This window comes from Falco naumanni, chromosome 7, assembly GCF_017639655.2.
Source record: "Falco naumanni isolate bFalNau1 chromosome 7, bFalNau1.pat, whole genome shotgun sequence".
In the NCBI taxonomy this organism is placed as follows: Eukaryota; Metazoa; Chordata; class Aves; order Falconiformes; family Falconidae; genus Falco; species Falco naumanni.
Window position 1 is genome coordinate 64,141,152 of NC_054060.1, and position 21,593 is coordinate 64,162,744.

General features: G+C 46.5%; 3 protein-coding genes across 11 annotated transcripts in view; 2 read left to right on the forward strand and 1 right to left on the reverse strand.

The window, feature by feature from the left end:
* Positions 1 to 1,524, forward strand: part of FLVCR2 (FLVCR heme transporter 2) — a 41,468-nt gene extending 39,944 nt beyond the window's left edge. For all 4 annotated transcript variants that reach the window (XM_040601096.1, XM_040601099.1, XM_040601098.1 and 1 more), the window contains one exon: positions 51 to 1,524. Coding sequence is in view for 3 of the 4 variants with exons in the window: in XM_040601098.1 (XP_040457032.1) it covers positions 51 to 107 (57 nt within the window). In the remaining variant the exon portion in view is untranslated. The remainder of the gene's footprint in view (positions 1 to 50) is intronic.
* A 510-nt stretch (positions 1,525 to 2,034) lies between these two features.
* ERG28 (ergosterol biosynthesis 28 homolog) lies at positions 2,035 to 4,489 on the reverse strand. The gene is made up of 4 exons (XM_040602238.1): positions 4,256 to 4,489; positions 4,043 to 4,133; positions 2,733 to 2,851; positions 2,035 to 2,565 (listed from the first exon to the last, which is right to left on the reverse strand). Exons 1-4 carry the CDS (start codon positions 4,386 to 4,388, stop codon positions 2,486 to 2,488), a joined length of 423 nt encoding a protein of 140 aa, XP_040458172.1. The 5' UTR covers positions 4,389 to 4,489; the 3' UTR covers positions 2,035 to 2,485.
* Positions 4,490 to 4,688: 199 nt separating this feature from the next.
* TTLL5 (tubulin tyrosine ligase like 5) overlaps positions 4,689 to 21,593 on the forward strand; it is a 136,710-nt gene continuing 119,805 nt past the window's right edge. For 4 of the 6 annotated variants that reach the window (XR_005828831.1, XM_040600419.1, XM_040600421.1 and 1 more), the window contains exons 1-9: positions 4,689 to 4,817; positions 5,222 to 5,385; positions 8,002 to 8,111; positions 10,005 to 10,087; positions 10,914 to 11,020; positions 11,550 to 11,680; positions 12,245 to 12,327; positions 14,359 to 14,428; positions 14,721 to 14,805. Coding sequence is in view for 5 of the 6 variants with exons in the window: in XM_040600419.1 (XP_040456353.1) it covers positions 5,309 to 5,385; positions 8,002 to 8,111; positions 10,005 to 10,087; positions 10,914 to 11,020; positions 11,550 to 11,680; positions 12,245 to 12,327; positions 14,359 to 14,428; positions 14,721 to 14,805 (746 nt within the window). In the remaining variant the exon portion in view is untranslated. Of the gene's footprint in view, positions 4,818 to 5,221; positions 5,386 to 8,001; positions 8,112 to 8,829; positions 8,906 to 10,004; positions 10,088 to 10,913; positions 11,021 to 11,549; positions 11,681 to 12,244; positions 12,328 to 14,358; positions 14,429 to 14,720; positions 14,806 to 21,593 lie in introns of those variants that run through there. The other 2 variants (XM_040600420.1, XM_040600422.1) reach the window with 2 other exon arrangements.

Genomic DNA, 21,593 nt, shown 5'->3' on the forward strand with positions numbered 1-21,593 from the left:
CTGGCTAGCCAGGATCCTAACCATATTGTTTTTCTCTCTCTGACTTGCAGAAAGTGATGCCAGAAGCACACACTGATCCCATAGTCCTTGAGGAATCAAAGCTATGAAATGGAGAGGCGGCAGAGCTGGGAGATGCAAGCCCCCTCATTCCCATCTTTGCTACCTACACCGTCCTGTTACATGCACACCGTGGCAGAGGGGGCAGCCTCAGGACAGGCGCCCAGTGAACTGCTTGTGGAGGGAGGGTGTGAAAGAGCAAAACAAGGAGAGAGTTGTACTCTTCAGTTATTACCTCTGCATCTTGCTGTTTTGGAGACTTCGCTGCTTGGGAGGAAAGGTTGGGAAAATCCACTGCTTCCCCCCCCGCCCCACCATGTACACTTGAAAAAGAGAAAGAGCACATGCTGGGAAAAGCCGTAGTTCCAGGCTAGCCTTGAGCGCATGAGGGTGGCACCCTGCATGTGGCTGTGTCTCCTCTCACAGGCAAGCTGTGACATGAAATGCAGAAGCTGGACCACACTTGCTCTGTGAACAGCCCTGGAAGAGTTTTCAGCTGGCTTTCTGCCTTCGTGCCCGTGATGCTCTGCTGTTGCACACGTGATGGTAGAGGCCTCGGCACATCACCAGCAAGTACAAAGCAGTGCATCTGCCACTGCCAGCTCTGGTTTTATTATGTGGCTTTCCCAGATGAAGCACTCTTAGTCTCTGGATAAACCTCTGCTCAGAATTCACTGAGGTTGCCCTGATATTCCTATATATTAGGAGTAATTGGGAGATACCAATATGCTTCCTTCTGCCTAGAGGCATGGACTAGTTCTTTAGCTTATGTCAAAGCTGCAGCCTAAGCCCAGCCCCCTGGTACACCAGCAACAGGAGTCAGACCACAAGCTCCCTGGGCTTAGGACTGTGTTTTCCTCCTTAACGATGAAGTGCCTTTTGCGTGTTTCAATATTACGTAAAAACTTTTGTGAAGTGTTATATTGAGATAACTGGCCAGGGCTCTGGTGTTCTTCACAGCCACAGAGCAGGGTTTGAGTATGATGGGAATCCAGATCGGCTCCACTGTGGAAGCTTAATAGAGAACAGGAGAAGCCCTCTTACTGGCATTTGTGTCTCGTAGACACTGCCCCTCTGTATGCTGCTGTTTATCTTCTAAACACAAATACAGACCCTGAAATCCCTTCTTCTTCCTTTCTAGCATCCCTCCGCTGGTGGATACATCAAGTGTCCTTGTACTCCTCAAATCATGTGTGTGTCATTGGAGGGGACAGACACCAAAACCACAACCAGGTGGCAATGGACAAAAGTAGTCCTCTGACACACCATTTTTTACAAATCATTTTCTGGGTGAAACTGAACAGTCTTTTGACACATTAAAAAATTCAAATCCTATCTGTGATAGCTTGAGATTGAGGATGGGGGTCTAAAATGGCTTTTCAATAGAAGGTTTTATATAAAATAAAAATATTTGAACTGTACAATGAAACCTGATATATTCATATTAAATAGCTCCAAGTGTCTGCATCTGGCTTTTTGAATGGCCTGAAACGTTTTGCAGAAGGGAAAAAAATAATCTTTCTGCTCTGCTACTGTTGTGCTCTTTTCTTTCTGTGTTTTTCCTCTCTTCTGCATTACATCGTGTTCCCAGCTAGGAGATCCTGCTGGTTCCTTCCTACCTTTGTGTGCTGCCCATCTGCTTTGGGCATTGTTTCATCTAGGTCTCAGCAACCTGTTCCCGTTTTCTCTGTCTTCTGTAGTTATAGCTCACTGCAAAAATAGCTCAGTCCTTGCTCACAGATGCTGCATGCAGGTTACTGTCACCAGTATGTTGTGGAAGCAAGAGCTGCAACAACTCTGTTCGTGTGCGTGCATGATGTGAGCACTCAGACCTGGAACTCTGCAGGAAGGTCAGGGAAAGGTGGGTTTGCTGTAAAGAGAGATGATCGATCCTGCAACATACAGGACAAACTGCTGTTTGCTGTGAGATTGTACATCTGCCTGCTGTAGTGTAGCAGAAAAACAGACAAAGCACCCTGCAGTTTTCTGTCATTTATTAGAAATGGCCCCTGAGGAACACAGACATGCAAGTTACACAGCAGCGCCAGGGCAGCACGCGTTCTTTCTTTCCGTTCTGAAGCGTTCAGTGGATCCCGGGTAGCTCTACACCTCCTCCCCACAGGTATACTGGGAGAAAATTCCTTAGTGCACTGGGCACGCCTGAGACATTGCTGGCCATCCGGGGAGGCAGTCACCAACCGCCCCCTGACAAGCTTTGACACAGACTCCTCTGGGGCTTGGTCTTTGAGCTCAGTCAGTTGCAATGTTGCCTGGGCAAGAGAAAACACTTGGTAATGAAGAACAATTGACAGAGTCCCAACAATGATCCACCAGTGGAACTGGTGTCCTGGAGAAGTTCAGCCGAGCTTTAGTGGAAGTTTGGCAGTGAAGTTAGGAGACAACGCTGACCTACACAGGGCCCTCAGCTTCAGTTTTTCTTCTTGTTCTGTGACAGTGCTTCTACCTCCAGGTACTGCAGCCCAATCAACATCCCCATGATAGAGAAACCTGTGGCGGAGACAGGGGATGAAATGTGTTGAAAATACTAGACAGGAGATGAGGCATTCCCTCCCACCACACCTTCCCTTAGCTTTTAGCCCCACGGAGAGTTTTCCTAGGGGTCATAGCTCCAAGGGGAGTTTGTGGGGGGAGGATGCAGAGCAAGTTCCACTTACTTGCTACCATGAGGGGTGCCATAATTCCAATTGTCAAGGCTGCAGTGTGGTAAATGAAGACCTCGGAGAGGAAGTGAACAAGGGCCAAAAAGAAGGTGAAGAGTGTGATGTAGTAGAGGCTGTTGGAGAGCACAAAGAAGCCGGTTATATAGCCCATAGCATGTGCACCAGCATGGCTGCTGCCCCATCTGTCCTCACTGTGGCAGCACAGAGTGCACTTCGTCCCTTGCCTAGTGGAGTGCAAAAGCTCCCTGGGTGACAGCTGAGAGGAGAACTGGCGGTGTTCAGTGGTGCATTGAAAGTCACAGGCGTTATTTGGCCTGGAAGCCGGTGAAGAGGGGAGAGCAAGGCTAGGGTGCTGGTGAAGTGAGCATGTGCGCACACAAAAAGAGGGCGAGACCTGGATAAGAACTAGGGCGACAGGAATTGGCAGCCCCCAGGCTGCATCACCCAGCGCATGTTCCCACCTGTGTTCTGCTACTCTCTAGGGGCCACAGCTGTTCAAAGGGAGCAGGTCCAAGAGATGCAAGATAAAAAATGCAAGAAACAACTGGCTTCACGGTAACTGGCATTGCCACCACCTCCTAAAAACAGATAAAATCAAGTATCTGTACCTCCCTACCACAGACAAGCCCAGACAATCCAAGGACACGCAGGCTAGGTGAACACTGAGTTCTGCTGTGGGGCTGGGGGAGGCACTGACAAAAGGGTGAGTTCTAGCAACTTCCAACACAGGTGTTCACAGACCCAGAATCAGGCTGCCTGGAAATCCCCCTCGTAAATACTTGCTACCACAGGGAGAAATGGCGTGCCCCCCACCGCAGCATCAGGCTGCACCTCGAGCATGGTCTTCAGCCCCAGAGGAGCATGTATGGGAGAAGGCAGCGGGCTGAGACCACTGCAAGGGGCTCCTCACCCTGCCACAGCCTTTACCTGAGCTGTCACAGGAAAAGCAGCACTGCCCGTCCATCAGGCCACAGCAGTAGCCAGTGCTTCACGTCAACGGAGCAGCAGTGCCATGTCAACAGAGCAGCGAGCTGCTTTCCAAGCTGGAGCTCTGAAATGTGTGCCCCAAGTTCCCAGTTCTCCCGATTTCTGCCAGAGCAAAGAGCCGGAGCCCCGGTGCGCAGGCTCCCTTCGCAGAGGCAGGAGGGTGCAGCAGTGGCCACCCCCCACCCCCCCCCATTTACGCGGTCTCGGGGCACCTTTCAGCCCAGCCCAGCGCCCCCCCCCCCCGCTCCCTCGGAGCTAGCCGCTCGGCGGCCACCGGCCCGCAAACCGCAGGCTCCCGCCGGCGCTCCCGTACGTACGTCCTGTTGCGGATGTCGATGGCGCAGAGGCAGCGGATCACCGATGACAGCAGCGTCCAGACGCCGAAGTTTCGAGCCTGCAGCCCGTTCACTGCGCAGAGAAGGGGGGATGCACATAGAGACCACGCACCGCCGCGCCGGCCGCCCCCCAGCCCCGCCAGGGAGGCGCACGCCGGGCCCGCGGCTGGCAGGCGGCCCCCAGGCCCCGCTTACCGAGGCCGGGGCTGGCGGTGTACAGCTTCTCCGAGAGGAAGCTGTGGTCGCGGAAGCTCTGCAGGGTGTTGCCGGCGGCGATCACCGACACCATCACCAGCCAGCTGCGCAGCACGCTCAGGAACCGGCTCATCCTCACGGCCGCCGCACAACCCGCCCGCAAGAACCGGGCCGCCGTCGCTGCCCGGCGCCGCCCATTACGGGCCGCGCTCCCCACCGGCCCCCTCCCGCGCCCGCCTCCCGCGGCACTCCCCGCCGCCTAGCGCTCCCATTGGCCGCGGCGCGCCGCTGCACCCACGCGCCACGCTGACGCGACGGCCTCCGCTGCCAATCGAAGCCCTAGGCGTCCGGGAGGCGGTCCCGCCTCTAGGCCCCGCCCCCCGCGGCGGGCGGGGCGGCGGCGGCGGGCGGGGCGGGGCGGGGCGGGGCGGGCTGAGGGCGCGGGCGAGGCGGGCCAGGCGGGCCAGGCGCCCGCCGGTTGTTGTAGTAACGGGGAAGCGGCGGGAGGGGCTGCGGCTGCCGGGCCGCCGAGTCCCGCCCGCGGCGGGCGATGCGGGAGCAGGTACGGGGAGCTGCGGCCTCAGTGCCAGGGGCGGTTGGCTGGCGGCCTCTCCGGCGCTTTCCGCCGCTCTTTCTCTTCCTGAGGCCGCTGGGCCCGGCCGCCGCGGGGTAGGCCGTGCTGCGGGCGCGCCCGGGCCGGAGGGCTGTACCCGGGCCGGTGGAGGCCTTGCAGTGCCCGGCTGAGTGGAAGGCTCGGCGCCGGGCAGAGGCAGGAGTTGGTCCGGGGCTGGGCCTGGCGCGGCCTTGTGGGAATGGCCCGCTGGAAGGTGATGCTTCTCCCTGTGCTCCCCGGGCTGGGAGCTTGTGGATAGTCCTGTGGGAAATGAGTATTGACAGGAGCTGGGAGTTCGGTTCCTCCGTTTCTCCGGCTGCGCTGCTCAGCTGTGCTTTTAATCCTTATCACAGGTAACTGCCCTTGCAGGATCCCTTGAATCTGCAGGAAGGAGTCGGAGAGGCTGCTGTGGCCGGGCTGTATGAAAGCTCTCAGAGGAGATGTCAGTTGGGATGGCTCGAGACCTGGAGGAAACTGGCTCGTCCTCGGAGGAGGAGGAAGCTTTAAATGGACTGGAGTAAGTAGGAAAAGCCTCACTTCTGAACTGCTTCTATCTCCTTGTGCTTCCTGCAGGATTTTTACTCGTCTGAAAAGACAGTTGCATTCCTTACTCTCCACTTATCTATAAAGTAGAAGATGGTTGGTTTGGCCCTCGAGCCAGTGAGCAGGCTAGCTGCCTCTGTAGCCTAGAAGACCACTGTATTTATCGGCGTTGGAGGTGCAGCTCTTCCTTGGCTCCTCTAAAGTCCATAGTTTCATTGGTCTTTCTCGGTTGTGTTCCTGAGCTGGGAACTTTCCTGATGATGTTTAAGAAAGCAAAGGATATGAGCAAACTTTCTTTTTGCTTCTTTAGTGTTTTGTTTTAGTTTTTACTTTGCTGCAGAGAATGGAAATCGACTGTACAGTGGACTGATGTGCAATGTTTTAAAAACTTTTTAAAAACCTGTCTTGTGAGAACTCAACTCCTGGACTTCTTATTACTAACATTTGTTCTGTCTATGTGTAGTAACTTATCTGTGCTTGTGAAGGGGTCGCTCCATTAATTTTAAAGAAAAAAAAAAATTTCCCCGAGTGGAATCTTTTTTCTGTTTTGCCTGGACTTGCTTTAGTATGTCCTGTTTGTTTTCTTTTGGGTTCATATTGTGACTGAGTGCCCAGCTGCAAACTGCAGTAATGGTTTTCTTTCTGTGATCATAGGATTTTATATAACAGATCTTAATTTTTTGATGTTTAGAGGAATGTTGCTTCATACCAAGTAGCTGGCTCAGACTTGCCAGAGCCTTGTGGATGGAAAGGTCCGGATGACTTCACCTAGAATGTACTTGTAACAGTGTGTCTGCATCATGTGACCAAGGGTCATGCTAGGAATGAATGACTGTCACCTGGAGGATTGAGCCTTACTGCAAATCCTCAGGACAGGCTTAACACAAACTCCCGTCGCCTCGGCTCATTTTCCTGTTATATAAGGCTTTGGCCTGTACTGTAAATTCTGGAAGCTTCTCAGGTTCCTTCCAGCCTGAACAGCTAACTACACCCTAGTAGCTCATTCTTTTTTTAAAGCTTTTTCCTTTAGAGATGGTGGGAGTGCTGTAAAATTAATTTGTCTGGGTGGTAATGGTAATAACTTGGGTAAGAGGACCAAGGTTACACTTAAGAATACTCGTCCTAGCATCACAAGGTTGCTCTTTTATCTCTGTTCTTGTGTTCTAAGTGTCTTTTGTAGTTTCTCCAAACCTTTGGCAGACAATGATTGTGCACATTTTACGGACAAATGCTTCTCTGTATCTCTGCCAATCTTTGTATTTCTTTTTCTCTGTGTAGATAGAGTTGTGTCTATGTAACTCCTCCGTCTCTGTTTTCTGTTAACTTTTCCATGGATCCATTTCCTTGCACAGTGAAAAGTAAGCAGTCTGAGCTTTATTTGCTTAGGAAGGTCAACAGGTTTTCTTTCTGTGATCTTAGCATTTTATATAACAGATCTTAATGGTTTTTGTGTGTCCTTAATTCCTCTGAGGAGGCGATAGTTCCCAATGTAGTCTTACTGTTTTGGACAGGAGTGATTGTGTATGTAACCTGTAGCTTCAGTGACTGATTGGGGGCATCGTTGTTGAATTCTGGGCTTGCATTCCACTGCATCTAGCAGAAATTAAAAAGGAAGAACACACAAGTTATCTGTTGTGTTGTGCCAAGCCTGTTCTCATCTGTCAAACTCTGCATGAGTGCCTTTTTGTGCATTTCACAGTCCAGGATTACAACCAGGCGGCATGCACTGATTTGCAGTTCTTAAATTTGAGACTGGAATCTGGGTTGTAAGGTCTGGTTGTGTGGATGTTGGCCATTATGCTTTATTCTGAATCATAGATTTTTGTTTTCAGGCTATAAATCCAGAGAACTGTAGCTGTGAAAACTCATGGGGTTTTTCCCAAATTACACTCAGCAAAATAAATACAAATTAAATGGAACTCCGACTTAGACTGGCGAGACCAACCTAAAAAGAGGATGATCTGGAAGATTCCCTGTATAGCTGAATACCAAGTGTGCCTAGCGTTATGTGTGAGTCAGCATAGGCAGGGCACAGAAACAACCACAAAACAGCAGCTAAAATGCAAAGACTAAATTTCTTTTTCCTACCTTGCCAACATGCGGATCCCCAAAGCAGCACCTGGGCAGAGGTACACAAGTGGGGATGCAGACCGTGGAGCTCGGTCCTTGCCAGAGGATCACCAAACCTGCTGTTTGTGCCTGTGTTTCAGGGATTCACACAGATGTAGTTTACCACTGTGCTTTGATCTTCCCACAGCAAGGCAGGAAGTCTAAAGCGTGTTCAGTAGGGTGTCCCTACGTCTATCGCAGGCCTATGTCATCTGAACACAGATGTTCTACTAGTCAAATCCATAAGGATAGACAACAGTTAGAAAGATACTTGTATTTTGTTACACCCCAGCTTCAAATCACTTGAGCATGTTTGCAGTCTTCCTTGCCAGTCTTCCGTTATTCTCCCACAGTGTGTTTACCTGTGTCCTGCCCACAGGCTAGGTGGACAAGCATGGAGAATTGGTGTGTCCTCGTTGTAAGTAACTGCTGTGTGTGTGAAGCTCGGCAGTTGCTTATACAGACTGTCTTGCCGTTTCAGGGATCATCCGTGTATCAAGTGGACTGGTGGTGGCTGCAGGAGAATCCCTGTCTTGGTGTTTCACGCTGAAGCCATTCTGACCAACGACAGCTACCTCCGCCTAATTGGAGGTGGGTGCAGCTACGTGTCAGCTTTTGGCCTGAAGGCATGAGGTGGAAGTCTCTTACTTGGATGTTCCCTTCTCTTTGCGGTGGGGAAGAGGACATGGTAGAAAGGAAATTACAGTCTTATCTTGCTTCTGAGTAGAGATGTTCAGAAACACTTGATCAGCTGGTGAATGTTTATCGCAGCTTTGGGTTGTGACAAGTGTCTGTTTGTCCGTCCATTGGGTCCTGATGTGTTTTGAGTTGAGACTGTCTGCTTGCAAGTCAGACTTGGAGGCTGTGCTAGAACTTACGACCAGAATATAAATGCACCACTCTGTAGCTAAGAACTTAAAATCAGTCACTGCAGTGAATTTTGAGAGGGTTTCACTGGGAAGTAAAGCAGTCAGCCCCACAGTGGTAAGAACAGCGGGAAGCTGTAGTAACAAATCTCTTGTCTACAGCCTCACAACTGTGAGTAAAGCCATAAGCAAAATGATTGCTGCTCTGGCAGCACTTGAGTTGGGAGACCAAACCTGTCTAGTGTCATATAAGGGAAAGCCTCTAAATAAGAGGCAGAGCTGTTATAAACAGTCACTCTGGATTGTGAGAGTTAGTGCTTGCGGGCATGTAGAGCTGGGAGCTCATTCTGGATGTGCTGAGTTGGAGAAAAGCTAAAATCTACTCAGCTGCTTTTTGTGAAGATGCTGACACTTCTTTCTTCTCTTGCTTCTCCCTTTCTTAGGTAATTGGTGCCCTCATTTCTAATATCCTATCCAAGCAGAAATGCTTCTGGCTCATTGGGGTAAGGGGTGGAAAAGGTGATTTGTGTGTGGAAACTCCTGATCCTTTTCATGTGAGTTAAAAACATACTTAAATGGTGGCAGAAGCTGATGGTAATAGTAACTTGTATCCTAACTGGAGTGTGGTGTCTCTTCTGCTTTTTCTCAGGAGGTAGAGGCTTTTTATAGTTTCACAAGTCTACTGCTGAATAGTACAACTTGTTAAACTTCTGAGCTTTGTCCAGTCCCAGATTATGATGCTTCTTACTCTTTTCTTTAGAGTTATTTTTACTGGTAGAACATATTTTCTGAGGTTTAGTCTAATTTTCATGTTTCTGTTCTCAGTTTGAACCGATTTGTGAAGTGCCTTTTCCAAGTGATTCTTCATTCTAGCATTACAATTTCTGCCTCTGCTTTCTTTGAACACTTTTATGGATTGCCACATCCTTCCATATGAGAACTGGCCTCTGGTCTTGCTGCTTGCTGTTTATCTTACACCTTCAGGGCTGCTTACTGCTTTTGGTTTTTATGACTTGGATAGTGATATTTTTTTTCTTACCTTGTCCCATTTGCTTTATTTCCTACTGTTTTTTGCAGTTATTTATTGGAAGATCAGTACAGATGCCTGAGATGTGAATAAAAAATTGGTGTTTTATTTTGGGTTTTCAAGATCTAAAAAGCGATCATGTAAGCTAGCCATGTCAATGAGGAGCATATGGCATGACTACTTTTAGCTAGGAATACCAATCTTGAATAAAGAGCTGAAATCGTTTGGAGTGTTATAAAGCAGTCTATGTAAAAAGCTGTTTAAAATAAAAAATAATCTGGGCATTTTTTAGGATGTCCTGTGCTGTATATTGATATAAGTTCAGTGATGCAGCAATATTATACCTAAGGATTGATGTAAGTCAGTTCAATGCCATCATTGGAGTTAATGCCCCAGGAGATGGACGGGCATTTCCTACCATCTTTTGCTTGTTATGTGCCACTACTGTGTGGGTGCTCCACTGTGGATGAAGTGTAGCTGTACTGTCGTGAGTCCTGTCATGTTCTGCTCTCATCTTTGGCAGCAGAGGTAACTTCAGTTTATTCTTCTAGATGCAGACTCTTATTTTTGTGTCTCTTGCTCTCTTAACAGAGCGCTACCACTTGTCCTATAAGATTGTGCGAACAGACAGCCGTCTGGTTCGAAGCATTCTGACTGCCCATGGATTCCATGAGGTGAGTACAATGAGCTTCAGATCTGATTATGCGCTGGTCTGGGATGATGATTATTATTATGGTTTTGGTTTTTTGTTTTTTTTTTGTGGTTGGTTTGTTTTGGTGGGTTTTTTTCACTCTGCAGAGTTAGAACGAAGAAGTTGCTGTGGACCCCTGTAAGTTGGTTGTTTGTTTTTTTTTTTTCTCTTGCATACTTAGCCAGTCAGACAGGAAATATGTCATGATTTTGCTCTCTCAAAGGAGTACCCTTTAGCCTTAAGCCTGCAAAAGTAAGGAAAGATGGATGCTGAAATTAGGTCATGTGTTTTTTCTCTTCTCTCTTTCAAAATGTCATCTCACACCCATGGGAAGATCTGAAGGATTTAATTTCTTAGCCTTTGCAAGCTCACAGAAGCATTTGATGTAGCGCTTCACGTTTCTCTTCTAGCACCTGTCTTGCTCTAAAAAATGTCCTATGGGCAGCTAATGACAGTTTGAGAGATGTGTGTCTATGGTGGATTTTCTTCTGAATAACATCAAGTTAAGGTCTGACAACTTTCCTGGAGAAATCTGAAACACTTTACAAATTGGGTTTAAACAGTCTATAAAAAGAACAAACCAGCAAGTTTGTTTAGAAGAATATGACATGGTTATTTCCCAGTACTGCTGTGCAGTAGCTTAGAACAGGAGCCTGGCTAGAGTTGTCCTAATATTAGAGATGGGTAGGAGAGATTGTCTTAAACTAGGATTGCTTTGGTCGCATAAACAAAAGGTCATGATCTGTAGGATAAGTGGTGCTTTTCGTTAGTTCCATGCTTTTGTGTGGGGTTTTTATGTTGCTTTTTAGGTGCACCCTAATAGCAGCGATTATAATCTCATGTGGACAGGATCACACTTGAAGCCCTACTTGCTGCGTTCCCTTACGGATATTCAGAAAGTCAATCATTTCCCTAGGTAAGGCCTTGATATCGTGTTTTTCTAAGCATCTTTGTGATGGTTTGCAAAAATATGAACATAGATAGCTTTAAAAAAAAAAAAATAGAGTATACATGATACTGTAAAGTCCCAATGCACTGGGCCTGTGCTACATGCAGTCTTCATTCTAAACAGTCTTTGGTGTTTTGGGGAGATAGTGTGTGAGTTAAGTGCTTCTCTGTAGCCCAAATACAATTTTTTTTTTCTTTATTTGGGGCTTTGGGTTCTTAGTTAGAGATAGTGATGTGTCACCTGCTAAAGTTTACAAACATTGTAAGTTTGCTGTGGTTTGGTCTGTAATGGGAATTGGAATAGGTGCTACAAGTGAGGATGGGTATCGGTACGGCCATAGTACAGAGACAGTAAAACTGGAGAGTAGTTGCAGGTTAGGGTTTAGACATCTGATAGGGCTTCAGGTGCTTTAGTAACTAGGATGAAGGGTTGCTGTAATGTGGTGTGTTTTTATGTGGGGAAAAAATACATGCAGTCTCTTGTTTTGGGGCTTCAGGTCATATGAACTGACACGGAAGGACAGACTATACAAGAACGTCAGTCGTATGCAGTTGGCCCATGGATTCAAGACGTTCCATATCTTACCTCAGACCTTTATCCTCCCAACGGAGTACCAGGACTTCTGCAGTAAGTCTGGGCTGATGATGCCCAGACCTAAAGCAAAATAACTGGAGGGGGGGGAAGGGAATTACTTCTAATATCCTAGCCTGTTGATTGTGCCAATGGTTAAAACGACAAAATTAGAGGAAGCTGGAAGGACAGTAGAAAAAGCCCACATTGTTTCTGTATATAGCTTCTACTCTGCTGTTTACTTGATGCCTACCTAAGTCCTTAAGAAACTGATGTGGGCTTAAGGCTCCAGAATTGAGCTTTTTTTGTGTGCGCAGTTTTGTTGATGATCAATTTCACAATATTGTTGACTAATGCCTGGGAGCACTAAAGACAGAAGTACCAAAAGGAGGCACAGGGCAGAGAAATGGATCTATTGGAGCAGCAGGAGGGGCTTCAGGGAGGGGCCATAATAATTGCTGTGAGTCCCAGGGGGTAAAATAGGATATCAAACAAGTAGACTTTGATCTCCTTGTGAAGCTCTCTAAAGCCTTTATGGTAGGCAGCGTTCTTGATTCCTGCTCTTCTGTAAACAAGCAAAACTGAAGATATTTCAGACTTCTGCTGTTTTCTTCTAACCAGATACCTATTCTAAGGACCGAGGCCCATGGATAGTGAAGCCCGTAGCCTCTTCCAGGGGTCGAGGTGTCTACCTGATAAACAGTGTAAGTGTTCAGCAAAAGGACTGCTCTTCAGTAACGCTGTCTGCAAAACTATGCCAGCTTCTAGGCAAGGGGCATGAAAATATTAACCAGGCACTGGCCCTGCTCTGGATTTCAACCATATGTTGGTGAGCAGTTCAACAAGGCCTGCTTGGGCCTATGCTGTGTAACAAAAGCAATCTATTTCTTTGTATGCTGTGCTTATCTTGCAACCTGCTTTCAAGTCAGCTTATTAGGAGCACGTTCGTGCTCCCTGAGACAGTTTGGGAAGCTGTGCTGCCTCATGCTGTCCTTGTGGCTGACAGTAGGCCTGCTTTGGGAAGGTTCCCAGAACTTTCTTCAGTTGTTTCACCATGTGACCTAAACAGTCCTCAAACAGTCTTGTCTCCCTCTTCCCCCTTGAAAAGGCCAGTTAAAATGAAACCTTATGTGATGCGTTAGGATGTATATCCATCACAGAGCTGTTATCTAAATGCCAGTGTGCCCTTACTGAAGTGTAATGGGGTTGATTCTTGTATTCAGTGTGCTGCTTATAGTGTCTTTTGCCCTTTTTGGGCTTCACAGGGAGTTAGGTTGTCATAGGTAACAAATACATCTGGGCAGGAGCCAAACACATGAGAAGATTCCAATAAATATTCTCAGCAGCAAAACTGACTGGTGAGTCATTTTGTTTTCACTCACTCAAACCCCTTTAGCCTCCCCTGCACTGAAGGGGTCATGCTGCCTCATCTGTTCTCTACTTGGATCATTTCCCATAAAATAAGGGAGAAATTCGCCAAGTGTATGAGGTAAGTATTTCCAGAGCTGCACTCAGCTTTTTCTTTGCTTGAAAGAGAGGAACGAGCTCAGGCTTATGTGGCAGTTGGCCATGAACTGGGGAAAAGACCCTTCTGGGACCAATCTCCCTTTGTGTATATCTGTTCCAGAAACACTTTAGCTAGTTTGGCCCAAAGACTTCACTTTCCTTCAGTGTGATGCCATTAAGGGAGTGTCTTCTAGAATCTCATTACAGAAGTGTTTAAAAACAACAAAACCCGCAACAAAATGGCAAACCTTTGAATTTCTTTGATCCATAATAAAACAGGCTGTCGCTTTTGTGTGATGTGCTGAGGGACGTTGAGGTTGTTCCCTCACATTGCATATATGCACTTTATATGCCTAGGCTTCCTGCTCACGATGCTGGTGATGTGGCTGAATACATGCAAAATTAAATAAAGGCAGGATGACTGGTTCTCTTGGCTCTTTTTCAAACTGAAGGCAAGAAAATGTTTTGCAAGAAACTGTTTGTATGAGTAGTTAGAACTGGTTACAAGAGAGAGGCTTGCATGCAGCAAAAAGTAAAGGCTTTTTCAACAGATCCCATGACTTTGTGATGTGTATTTGTCATAGATAGAGCTGCTTTGTCACAGATAGAGCTTTTTGTTCTGACCTACAAGAATAGCGTCTTCCTGGTACAGTAGCCACTGCTGTGAACTGAACCTCAGTAGAAGGTGTGGTGCTTACTCAGTGTAGGCAAAAAAGTTGGCTACCAGCCCAGGATCTAGCTATAAAGATCACAAGTTGAGGAGTCATTTTCTGCACTTGTGACTTCCTCACCAACGATACTTACAGACTCCTTTCAGTGTCTTCTAAACCCCTACTCCATGTGTTTTGGTTAAAAATTTGAGAAGCAAACAGAATGCCAGTCACTTCTTTAGATGTGGTTTTTTCCTGCCTATTTTCTTACATCATTGCCATGTGGCTGTTAAGTCTGTATTCTACTCTAAGGAGCACTTAACTGGAAGATTCAATGGGCAGGTTTTTTGGTAATGTAATAATTCCCAGGCTTCTGGTTAGGGTATAATTACCTTAAATATGTTGTGACTGACAGTGTTTTTTCATTTTGTGTTTGTTTCTTCCCTCCCCAGACATAGTTGTTGCTACAGAGTTGCTTTAGGAGGGAAAGGCTGGAAGAAATGGTGGGTTTGATCTAGTATTCTTCTTATTCTTTAAGCCTCCTATTTTTTCACTCTTGGATTCTCTGTTTTTCTGTAGCCAAACCAGATTGTCCTGGAAGACAACATCCTGGTTTCTCGTTACATCAGCAACCCCCTGCTCATAGATGGTGAGTGTGCATAGGAATTGCTTTTCTCTTCCCCCAACCCCAGACCTGAGGATCTCTGCAACCTTTGCAGGAATTTAGTTGAATGATGGAGTGGTCTATCATCTTCTAGTACCTGAAAAATGTAATTAGAGAATTCCTTAAAATCTGGAAGCTTTTCAACCATGAAAGCTTCAAGCACCTACATCAGCAGCAGATAACAGTTTATTGCTCTCAGGGTCTGCTGTAATTCCTCAACTGGATATGATGTCTGAAAGATATTTGCAGTCACTGACTCATGACAACTGTATTCCAGATTTCAAATTCGATGTGCGCCTCTATGTTCTGGTTACATCCTATGATCCACTTGTCATCTATCTCTACGAGGAAGGATTGGCCAGGTAGGGGAGGTTTCTTATTTCTCAGTGTACTGCACTTGGTGAACCAAAGATGTCTTGGCTTGCCTCCTGACACAATGACAAATGAGGGAAGTGCCAGTTAGGGAGTTCTGCAGTTGAAATATATGATACTTCATCGTGCTGTGTCCCATCAGTTTTCATTATATAGATTATAAGATCTTTAGTGAGGCACTTTATTACATATGTAATAAATAAAGCAAGTTTTCAACTCTTAAGGCTTCAATGACCACACGCCATCATTGGTGTGTTCATTCTCAAGTTCATGTTCTTGAAATCTCTTTGGACTTCTGGTGCCTTTGTGCCCCTTTTCCATCCTCCCAAGGAGAAGGGAACCTAGACTTACTAAATTACTGTTTAATCCGCAAGAAAAAAGCAGTTGGGAGACCTGTTGTTGGGTGTGTTGGCCTTTATGTTAATACTTTCATCTGCTCTTCTAAATTTCAGGTCAGTATTTTTATTTTCCACAGTATCAAGTGGGTTTAGACTAGTTCACTGTTCTTACCCTGCAAGGTGTCAGTTTTCTTTTGCACGTAAGTCTTGAAAGATACTTAAGATTCCCAGGAGGAACACTTGTCTACTAAAAATACCTGTTTCTCTTCATCACAGACGTTCAGCTAAATACCTTTCTATAGTAACTAATACATTTAAAATAATCACTGAATTTCCAACAGATCAGAAACTTAACTGTAGTGGTGTTTGAGAAGACTGCACCATAGGACCGTTTTCTGCAACAGTTTTAGACAATGCTGAATATGTCTTAGAAGCCCATCTGACACACCCAGAAAGAGTATCTCTGGGGTTCAAGCTGCACAGCTTTGCATTATACAGATACTGAATCCAGCTTATCTTTATCAAGAGCAGATAATGAATCCAAAAAGATATATTAATACAAGAAAAATTGTCCTTTAAATTGTTTAACAGATCCCTTTCAGGTGTGTTGTGGTGTGCCTCCATCTGCAAAGGTAATGTGAACAAATTGTTTCCCTAAAACAGGGCAGGAGAAGGTAGCTCATCTTGGTCAGTGGAAAACAACTATATTCACTTTAGAAAAGGAGTGTTAAACATGCCTGGCATGCAAGACTTTCTCTTGGAAATTGGCAATAAAATTATTAGTTGCTAATATTGCATGTTATTGGAAAGTGAAGAGGGAAAACAAGATCATCGATTGTGAATACATGAGGAGATTGCTAGGATGTTCTGAAAATGGGCAGTGCACAGCAGGCCTCCAAAATAGGATTTGCACCATCATTAATTTCTTAAGGGTGGTTCTGCTGATCCTCTTCAACAAAAGAGTTTACTTCTAGAAATATCTAGCTGTGTAAGAGAAAAGTGTTCTACTCTGGGGGCAGGTGTGCTATTTCCATGATAGACAGCGTTTTTCTCTGGCTGTACAGTAACATGTTTTGCTTGGAGGGGAGAGTGTATGTGCGGAAGTGCACGCTTTCTTTTTCTTTTAACAATTCTAGGTCTAGGGAAGGAAATGAGGAAGGAAATAGGTGTATTCTTTTGACTGAAACACACTGGTCGGACAGTTCTAGTGAATCCCTTAAGACAAACTCATCTAATTATTTAAGTGGGAAGGGAAGTCTGGAGGTTTTTAGTCTAACCTTCTTCTCAAGACTTTCTTAAAAGTTTGGGCAGGTGCTTTATGGCCTTATACTGTAAAGTTTTGAATATCTTCCAGGAATGGAGATTCCATAGTCTTTCCTGACAACCTGTTCCAACATTAGACCACTCTTACTGTGAATGTGTGTATTTCTTATATCTAATGAGAATTTCCCTGGCTGTAGTTAGACTTGCCCCTTGTCTTTCTGCTGTTTGCCTTTGAAAAAAGTCTGGCTCTGTCTTTATAGCCATGCATTAAGGAGTTGAACACAGCAGTTCAGTTCTATTCTTAGCAAAACAATTGTTTCCTACCCAGCTTCTCATTGCACACTGTGTTTTTCAGCCCATTTTAATAGCTCTCTGCTGGACTTGCACCTATTAGTCAATGCTTGTACAGGGAGGGTTCATAGTGGACACGATGTTCTAGATGTGTGCCCAGTGTTTGCCAAGCACTCACAAATAAGAGGTACTGTTCACTTCCCTCAACCTACTGGCTACACTCTTGCTGATACAGCCTGGCACATGGTTAGCCTTCGTGGTGGCAAAGGCAAACTGCTAATTTGTGTTCAACTTGTCCACCAGGACTGCTTATCTGTTGTGCGGAGCTGCTTTCTATCCACCCAGCCCGTACTGTTGAACAGGGTTATTCCTTCAGGTGCAAGCTCAGGAAGTGTGGATGGACAGTGAGGTGGATTGCAAAGTGGCTGAATAGCAGAGCTCAGAGGGCGACCCTTTTCAGAGGGTCAGCAGCGCAGTCTAGCTGGAGGCATCTAACTGGCAGTGATCCCCAGGAGTCTGTACTGGGTCCAGTCTCATTCAACTCACTCATCAGTGGCCTGGATGAAGGGGCAGAGGGTGCCCTCAGCCAGTTTGCTGATGATACAGAACTGGAAGGAGCGGCTGGTACCCCAGAGGCTGCGTTGCCATTCAGCGAGACCTGGGCAGGCTGGAGAGCTGGGCGGAGAGGGACCTGATGGAGTTCAGCAGAGGCCAGTGCAGGGTCCTGCCCCTGGGGAGGGACAACCCCGTGCACCAGTACGGGCTGGGGGGGACCTGCTGGGGGGCAGCTCTGCGGAGAAGGACCTGGGAGCTCTGGTGGGCAGCAAGTTGCCCACGAGCCAGCAGTGTGCCCTGGTGGCCAAGAAGGCCAGTGGGACCCTGGGGGGCATTAGGAGGACCGTGGCCAGCAGGTCGAGGGAGGTGATCCTGCCCCTCTGCTCTGCCCTGGGGAGGTGCATCTGGAGTGCTGGGCCCAGTGCTGGGCTCCCCAGTTCAACAGGGACAGAGAAGTACTGGATGGGGTCCAGTGGAGGGCTACAAAGATGATGAGGGGACTGAAATATCTCCCTTTTGAGGAAAGACTGAGAGAGTTGGGTCTGTTTAGCCTGGAGAAGAGAAGACTGAGAGGGGATCTTATCAATGAATACAAGTATCTTTAAGGGTGAGCGCCAAGAGGATGGGGCCAGGCTCTTTTCAGTGGTGCCCAGTGACAAGGGGCAACGGGCACAAAGTGCAACTCGGGAAGTTCCTTCTGAATATGGGGAGAACCTCCTGTACTCCGAGGGTGACAGAGCCCAGGAACAGGCTGCCCAGAGAGATCGTCGAGTCTCCTTCCCTGGAGACGTTCAAAACCTGCCTGGATGCGACACTGTGAAGTCTGCTGTAGGTGAATCTGCTTGAGCAAGGGGTTGACAAGATCTCCAGAGGTGCCTTCCAACCTCGACCATTCTGTGACAACACTCCCGCGTGAGCAGAGGTTGACGGAAAACTTTCGGTGGGCTGTTCTGTATGGCCTCCAGATGGCACTAGTGGTCTTTAGCGTTGGCGATTTGGATTTTTCCCATACCCTGGATTTGCAGCTTCAGTCTGAGAGAGGTAAGGAACCTGGAGCTACTGGATTCTGGCTTCGTATTTAGCTTTTTTGCCATCCATTTAAATAGTGTGAGTTAAGTGCTGGAAGAGACCCTTTTATTGCCTCACACAGTGTAATGCTTTGGTTTAAAGCTGGGACAAAACTTAGCTGTGCAGGGAGAGGGAAATGCTTTAACCTTTGGGAGTAGAAGATCTTTTACTCTTCATTTAAGAAAAAAAACCCCACACTGCTTAAGAGTGGAAGCAATTTGTAGCAGAGACTGGGAGGTAAGATCAGGACCTGGAATCAAAGGTGATATTGAAGCAATCTAAGAGGAAACCCACGAGCAGAACAAAAGAATCTGTTTTCGGGACCTCCGCTATTGCTTGTGGTGCACTATGGTGACTTCCATGTTTTGAATTTGCTTTCTGAAGGTAGGTAATCTTTGAACTGTGGTCAGGGTGACCTCTTTCATGTTCTCTTAATTTTCTTTTTTCCCTTTTTCTTAGTCTGTCTGAAAGGTAATGTTCCCTTCCAGTATTATGCTTTGCATATTCCAAGTAGAAGAGAAAGCTGGTTGTTCAGTGAAGTTGGTGACCTCTACCAGGAAAGGAGTGCTTTCAGGAAACCATAAGATGTAATCAACTTTAAAAGGAACAGATCTGGTATAACACACATTTGTGATGTTTGACTAGATACTTCCTTAGGCCTGGTTTCTCTTGGCACAGCTAGACTTGTCATGACATGATCTAGAGTAGAATTTGAAGTTTCAGTGCTGAGGAGAAGAAAGGGATTATGGATCCAGCATGTGCAACCTGTGTTTTGCTTTCTATGTGGAAGAGTGAACAAAAAGTTTCCTTTGAGGAAGATGTAAAGGGTATGTACCCAGAGATGTGTGTAAAAACAAAAACAAAACAAAAAAAACCACTCAACCAAAACTAAATACCCCACAAAACAAGAAAAGCCTTTACCTGTTGTTGCTTGATTTGTGCTGCCCTGGCCAAAGTTGGGGGGGGGGGGGTTTGGGTGTTTTTTTTTTCATTCTTCTAATGCAATTTTTAAGGCACATAACTGACATCAAAGCTTTTTTTTTTTGCTTACCCCCTAAAAGCATATTGAGTACAACTTAAGAAGTGCTGATGTTGAGTAGGTTCATTTTGTAGTTATTTCCACCCTACTCCCCATGGAATAAGCTGAATTTAGTAGGGACAGAGCCTTAGGTCAGCAGAGCGAGGTATCAGACTTCTTGAGAGTTAACAAGAAAGGTATCAGTGAATGTGCTCTATGTTTTCATCTTTCATTACAACAGTACTTTTCTGGTCTCGCCTCCCTCAGACCGTCAAACCTTCTGTTGCATATTTTGGGCCTGGTCCACCTCTAGAAGGAATGTTGCTAATAGATTCATTTGGGCATATTCAGTGATCTGTTTGGAGGGAGTGGAGCAGGGTTTTTCCTCTCTCTTGAGGCTTGAAACAAGACTGAAGCTGTGCTTAAGGCATAAAGCAGCACTGGGTGACTGAAGATCCTTGTCTGTTGCATTGAAAAATGTGTTGTCAAACACTTTTCTAGTACATACTCTTAAAAAAAAAAAAGTAGACAAAGCATGCTGCTGTACATCTGTTAAATTGGCAGCTATTAAGTAAGTTGGTGCTGGAGAGGGAAGTTATTGTCTAGATTGGCTATTTGTGATTTACAGCTAAGAGAACTGTAGCTGGGACCTTTGCATTGAAGGTAAAGGTTTGGAGAACGAGATGGTCTTGGCAAGCTTGGTCCAGGTTTGCTTAAAGTGTGTAACTCAGTCATCTGATCGTATGTTAAAAATCTACGTAGTTTTATCTGAGAGTTGCAAAATATGTGATGGACTATATTGGCATGCCTTTTATATCCTATTATGAATAAAAGGTACATTGTAATTAAACCCGTAGTTTATTAACAGACTTTGCAATGCTTTTGAAAGTGACTCACCAAGCCAGTTACGTGGAGGTCCCATGGCTGCTGTTACAGCCAGCTGTTGAATTGGTGGATTATGCTGGTTTTTGCAAGGGCATCCATGCAAGGAGAGAATAACAAGCCTGACTTGTGTCTGAAGTACTGCTGAAGAGGAAATGGGGCCCGGGACAGCCTCTGCTGTTCGTGAGCCTTCCCCGTTCTGACAGCTTGAGATGCTTCTCTTTTTTTTCCAAACTTTCCTTCCTGTGTCCCTCCTTGTAGGACCGAAAGGAGCCTAGTGGATCTATCTTGTTTGGTGCCTGCGTACGTAATGGAGACTGGACACACACTGTGGGGAATTCATAATGAAATGGCTCCTTGTTTTAGGGAGAATTCTCTATAGTCTACTAAATCTGGATGTTTAGGCAGCCTTATTTCTGAGCCTGAACAGAAGGGGCCTAGCCCAGCAGGTTTCATGGTCAGGTTTACACTGAATTTGAAAAATGGATTTAAAAAAAAAAAGAAAAAAAGGCAAAACTGAGCTGAAACGCAAATGTTCTTGCCAAGGCCCCAGCGACCCACCGCTGGGGGAGGCTTTCCAGAGGGACAGGGGAGATGCCACAATGGCGGGGCTGCCTGAGCTCACCCCCTCACCTCACATCGACCCCTCCTTCTGTAAGCCTGGCCTCCTAATTAGCCCTGGCTCCGCTGGGATATTTACCTTTTCTCTGCTGGATTCCTGTGGTTTCCAAAGAATTCAGGTGCTCGCTTGGAGCCAAGGAATTCACATTACCTCACAGGCTGCGCTTAGGCCAGAGCCGGCTGGGCCGCAGCTGCCCTGTCCCCCTGCCTGGCCGGCCTCCGCTACAGAGGGAGCGTGACTGGCGTCTGCACCGACACCGGGCTCCGGCTGCGGCCGCTCCGGTGGGAATCGCCTCGGCAGAAGCTGCGGAGCAGTATTCTTCACTGTCTTTTTCACTAATGGACTTTTGGCGAGTGGGTAGTGTAGCGAGCCGGGAGACTCTCTGCTGCTTTCATGCTTCTTAATTAAGATAAGCAGGATCAGAGTCACTGAGGGGACAGATCTCTCTGTTTATCCATATATGTCTTTTAATAGACATTTACTGCCTATAGAGACACCTGATTTTTAGACCATGTGGTTTTTCCTTTGAATTGTCTTCTGTAAAATGGGATCATTTGGCTTCAGCCTGCTACTGTTTGAGGGTTGCAAGGAAGCCTACTATATGTATTTTCATATATATGTAATATAAGCATTTTAAAATATTTTTTACTATATATGTCAGGCCCCTTGATGCCCTGTATTAAATCTTGTTCCTGTGTCAGGTAGCTAGACACTTGTCTGTGGTGTAGGAGTGGCCCTTAG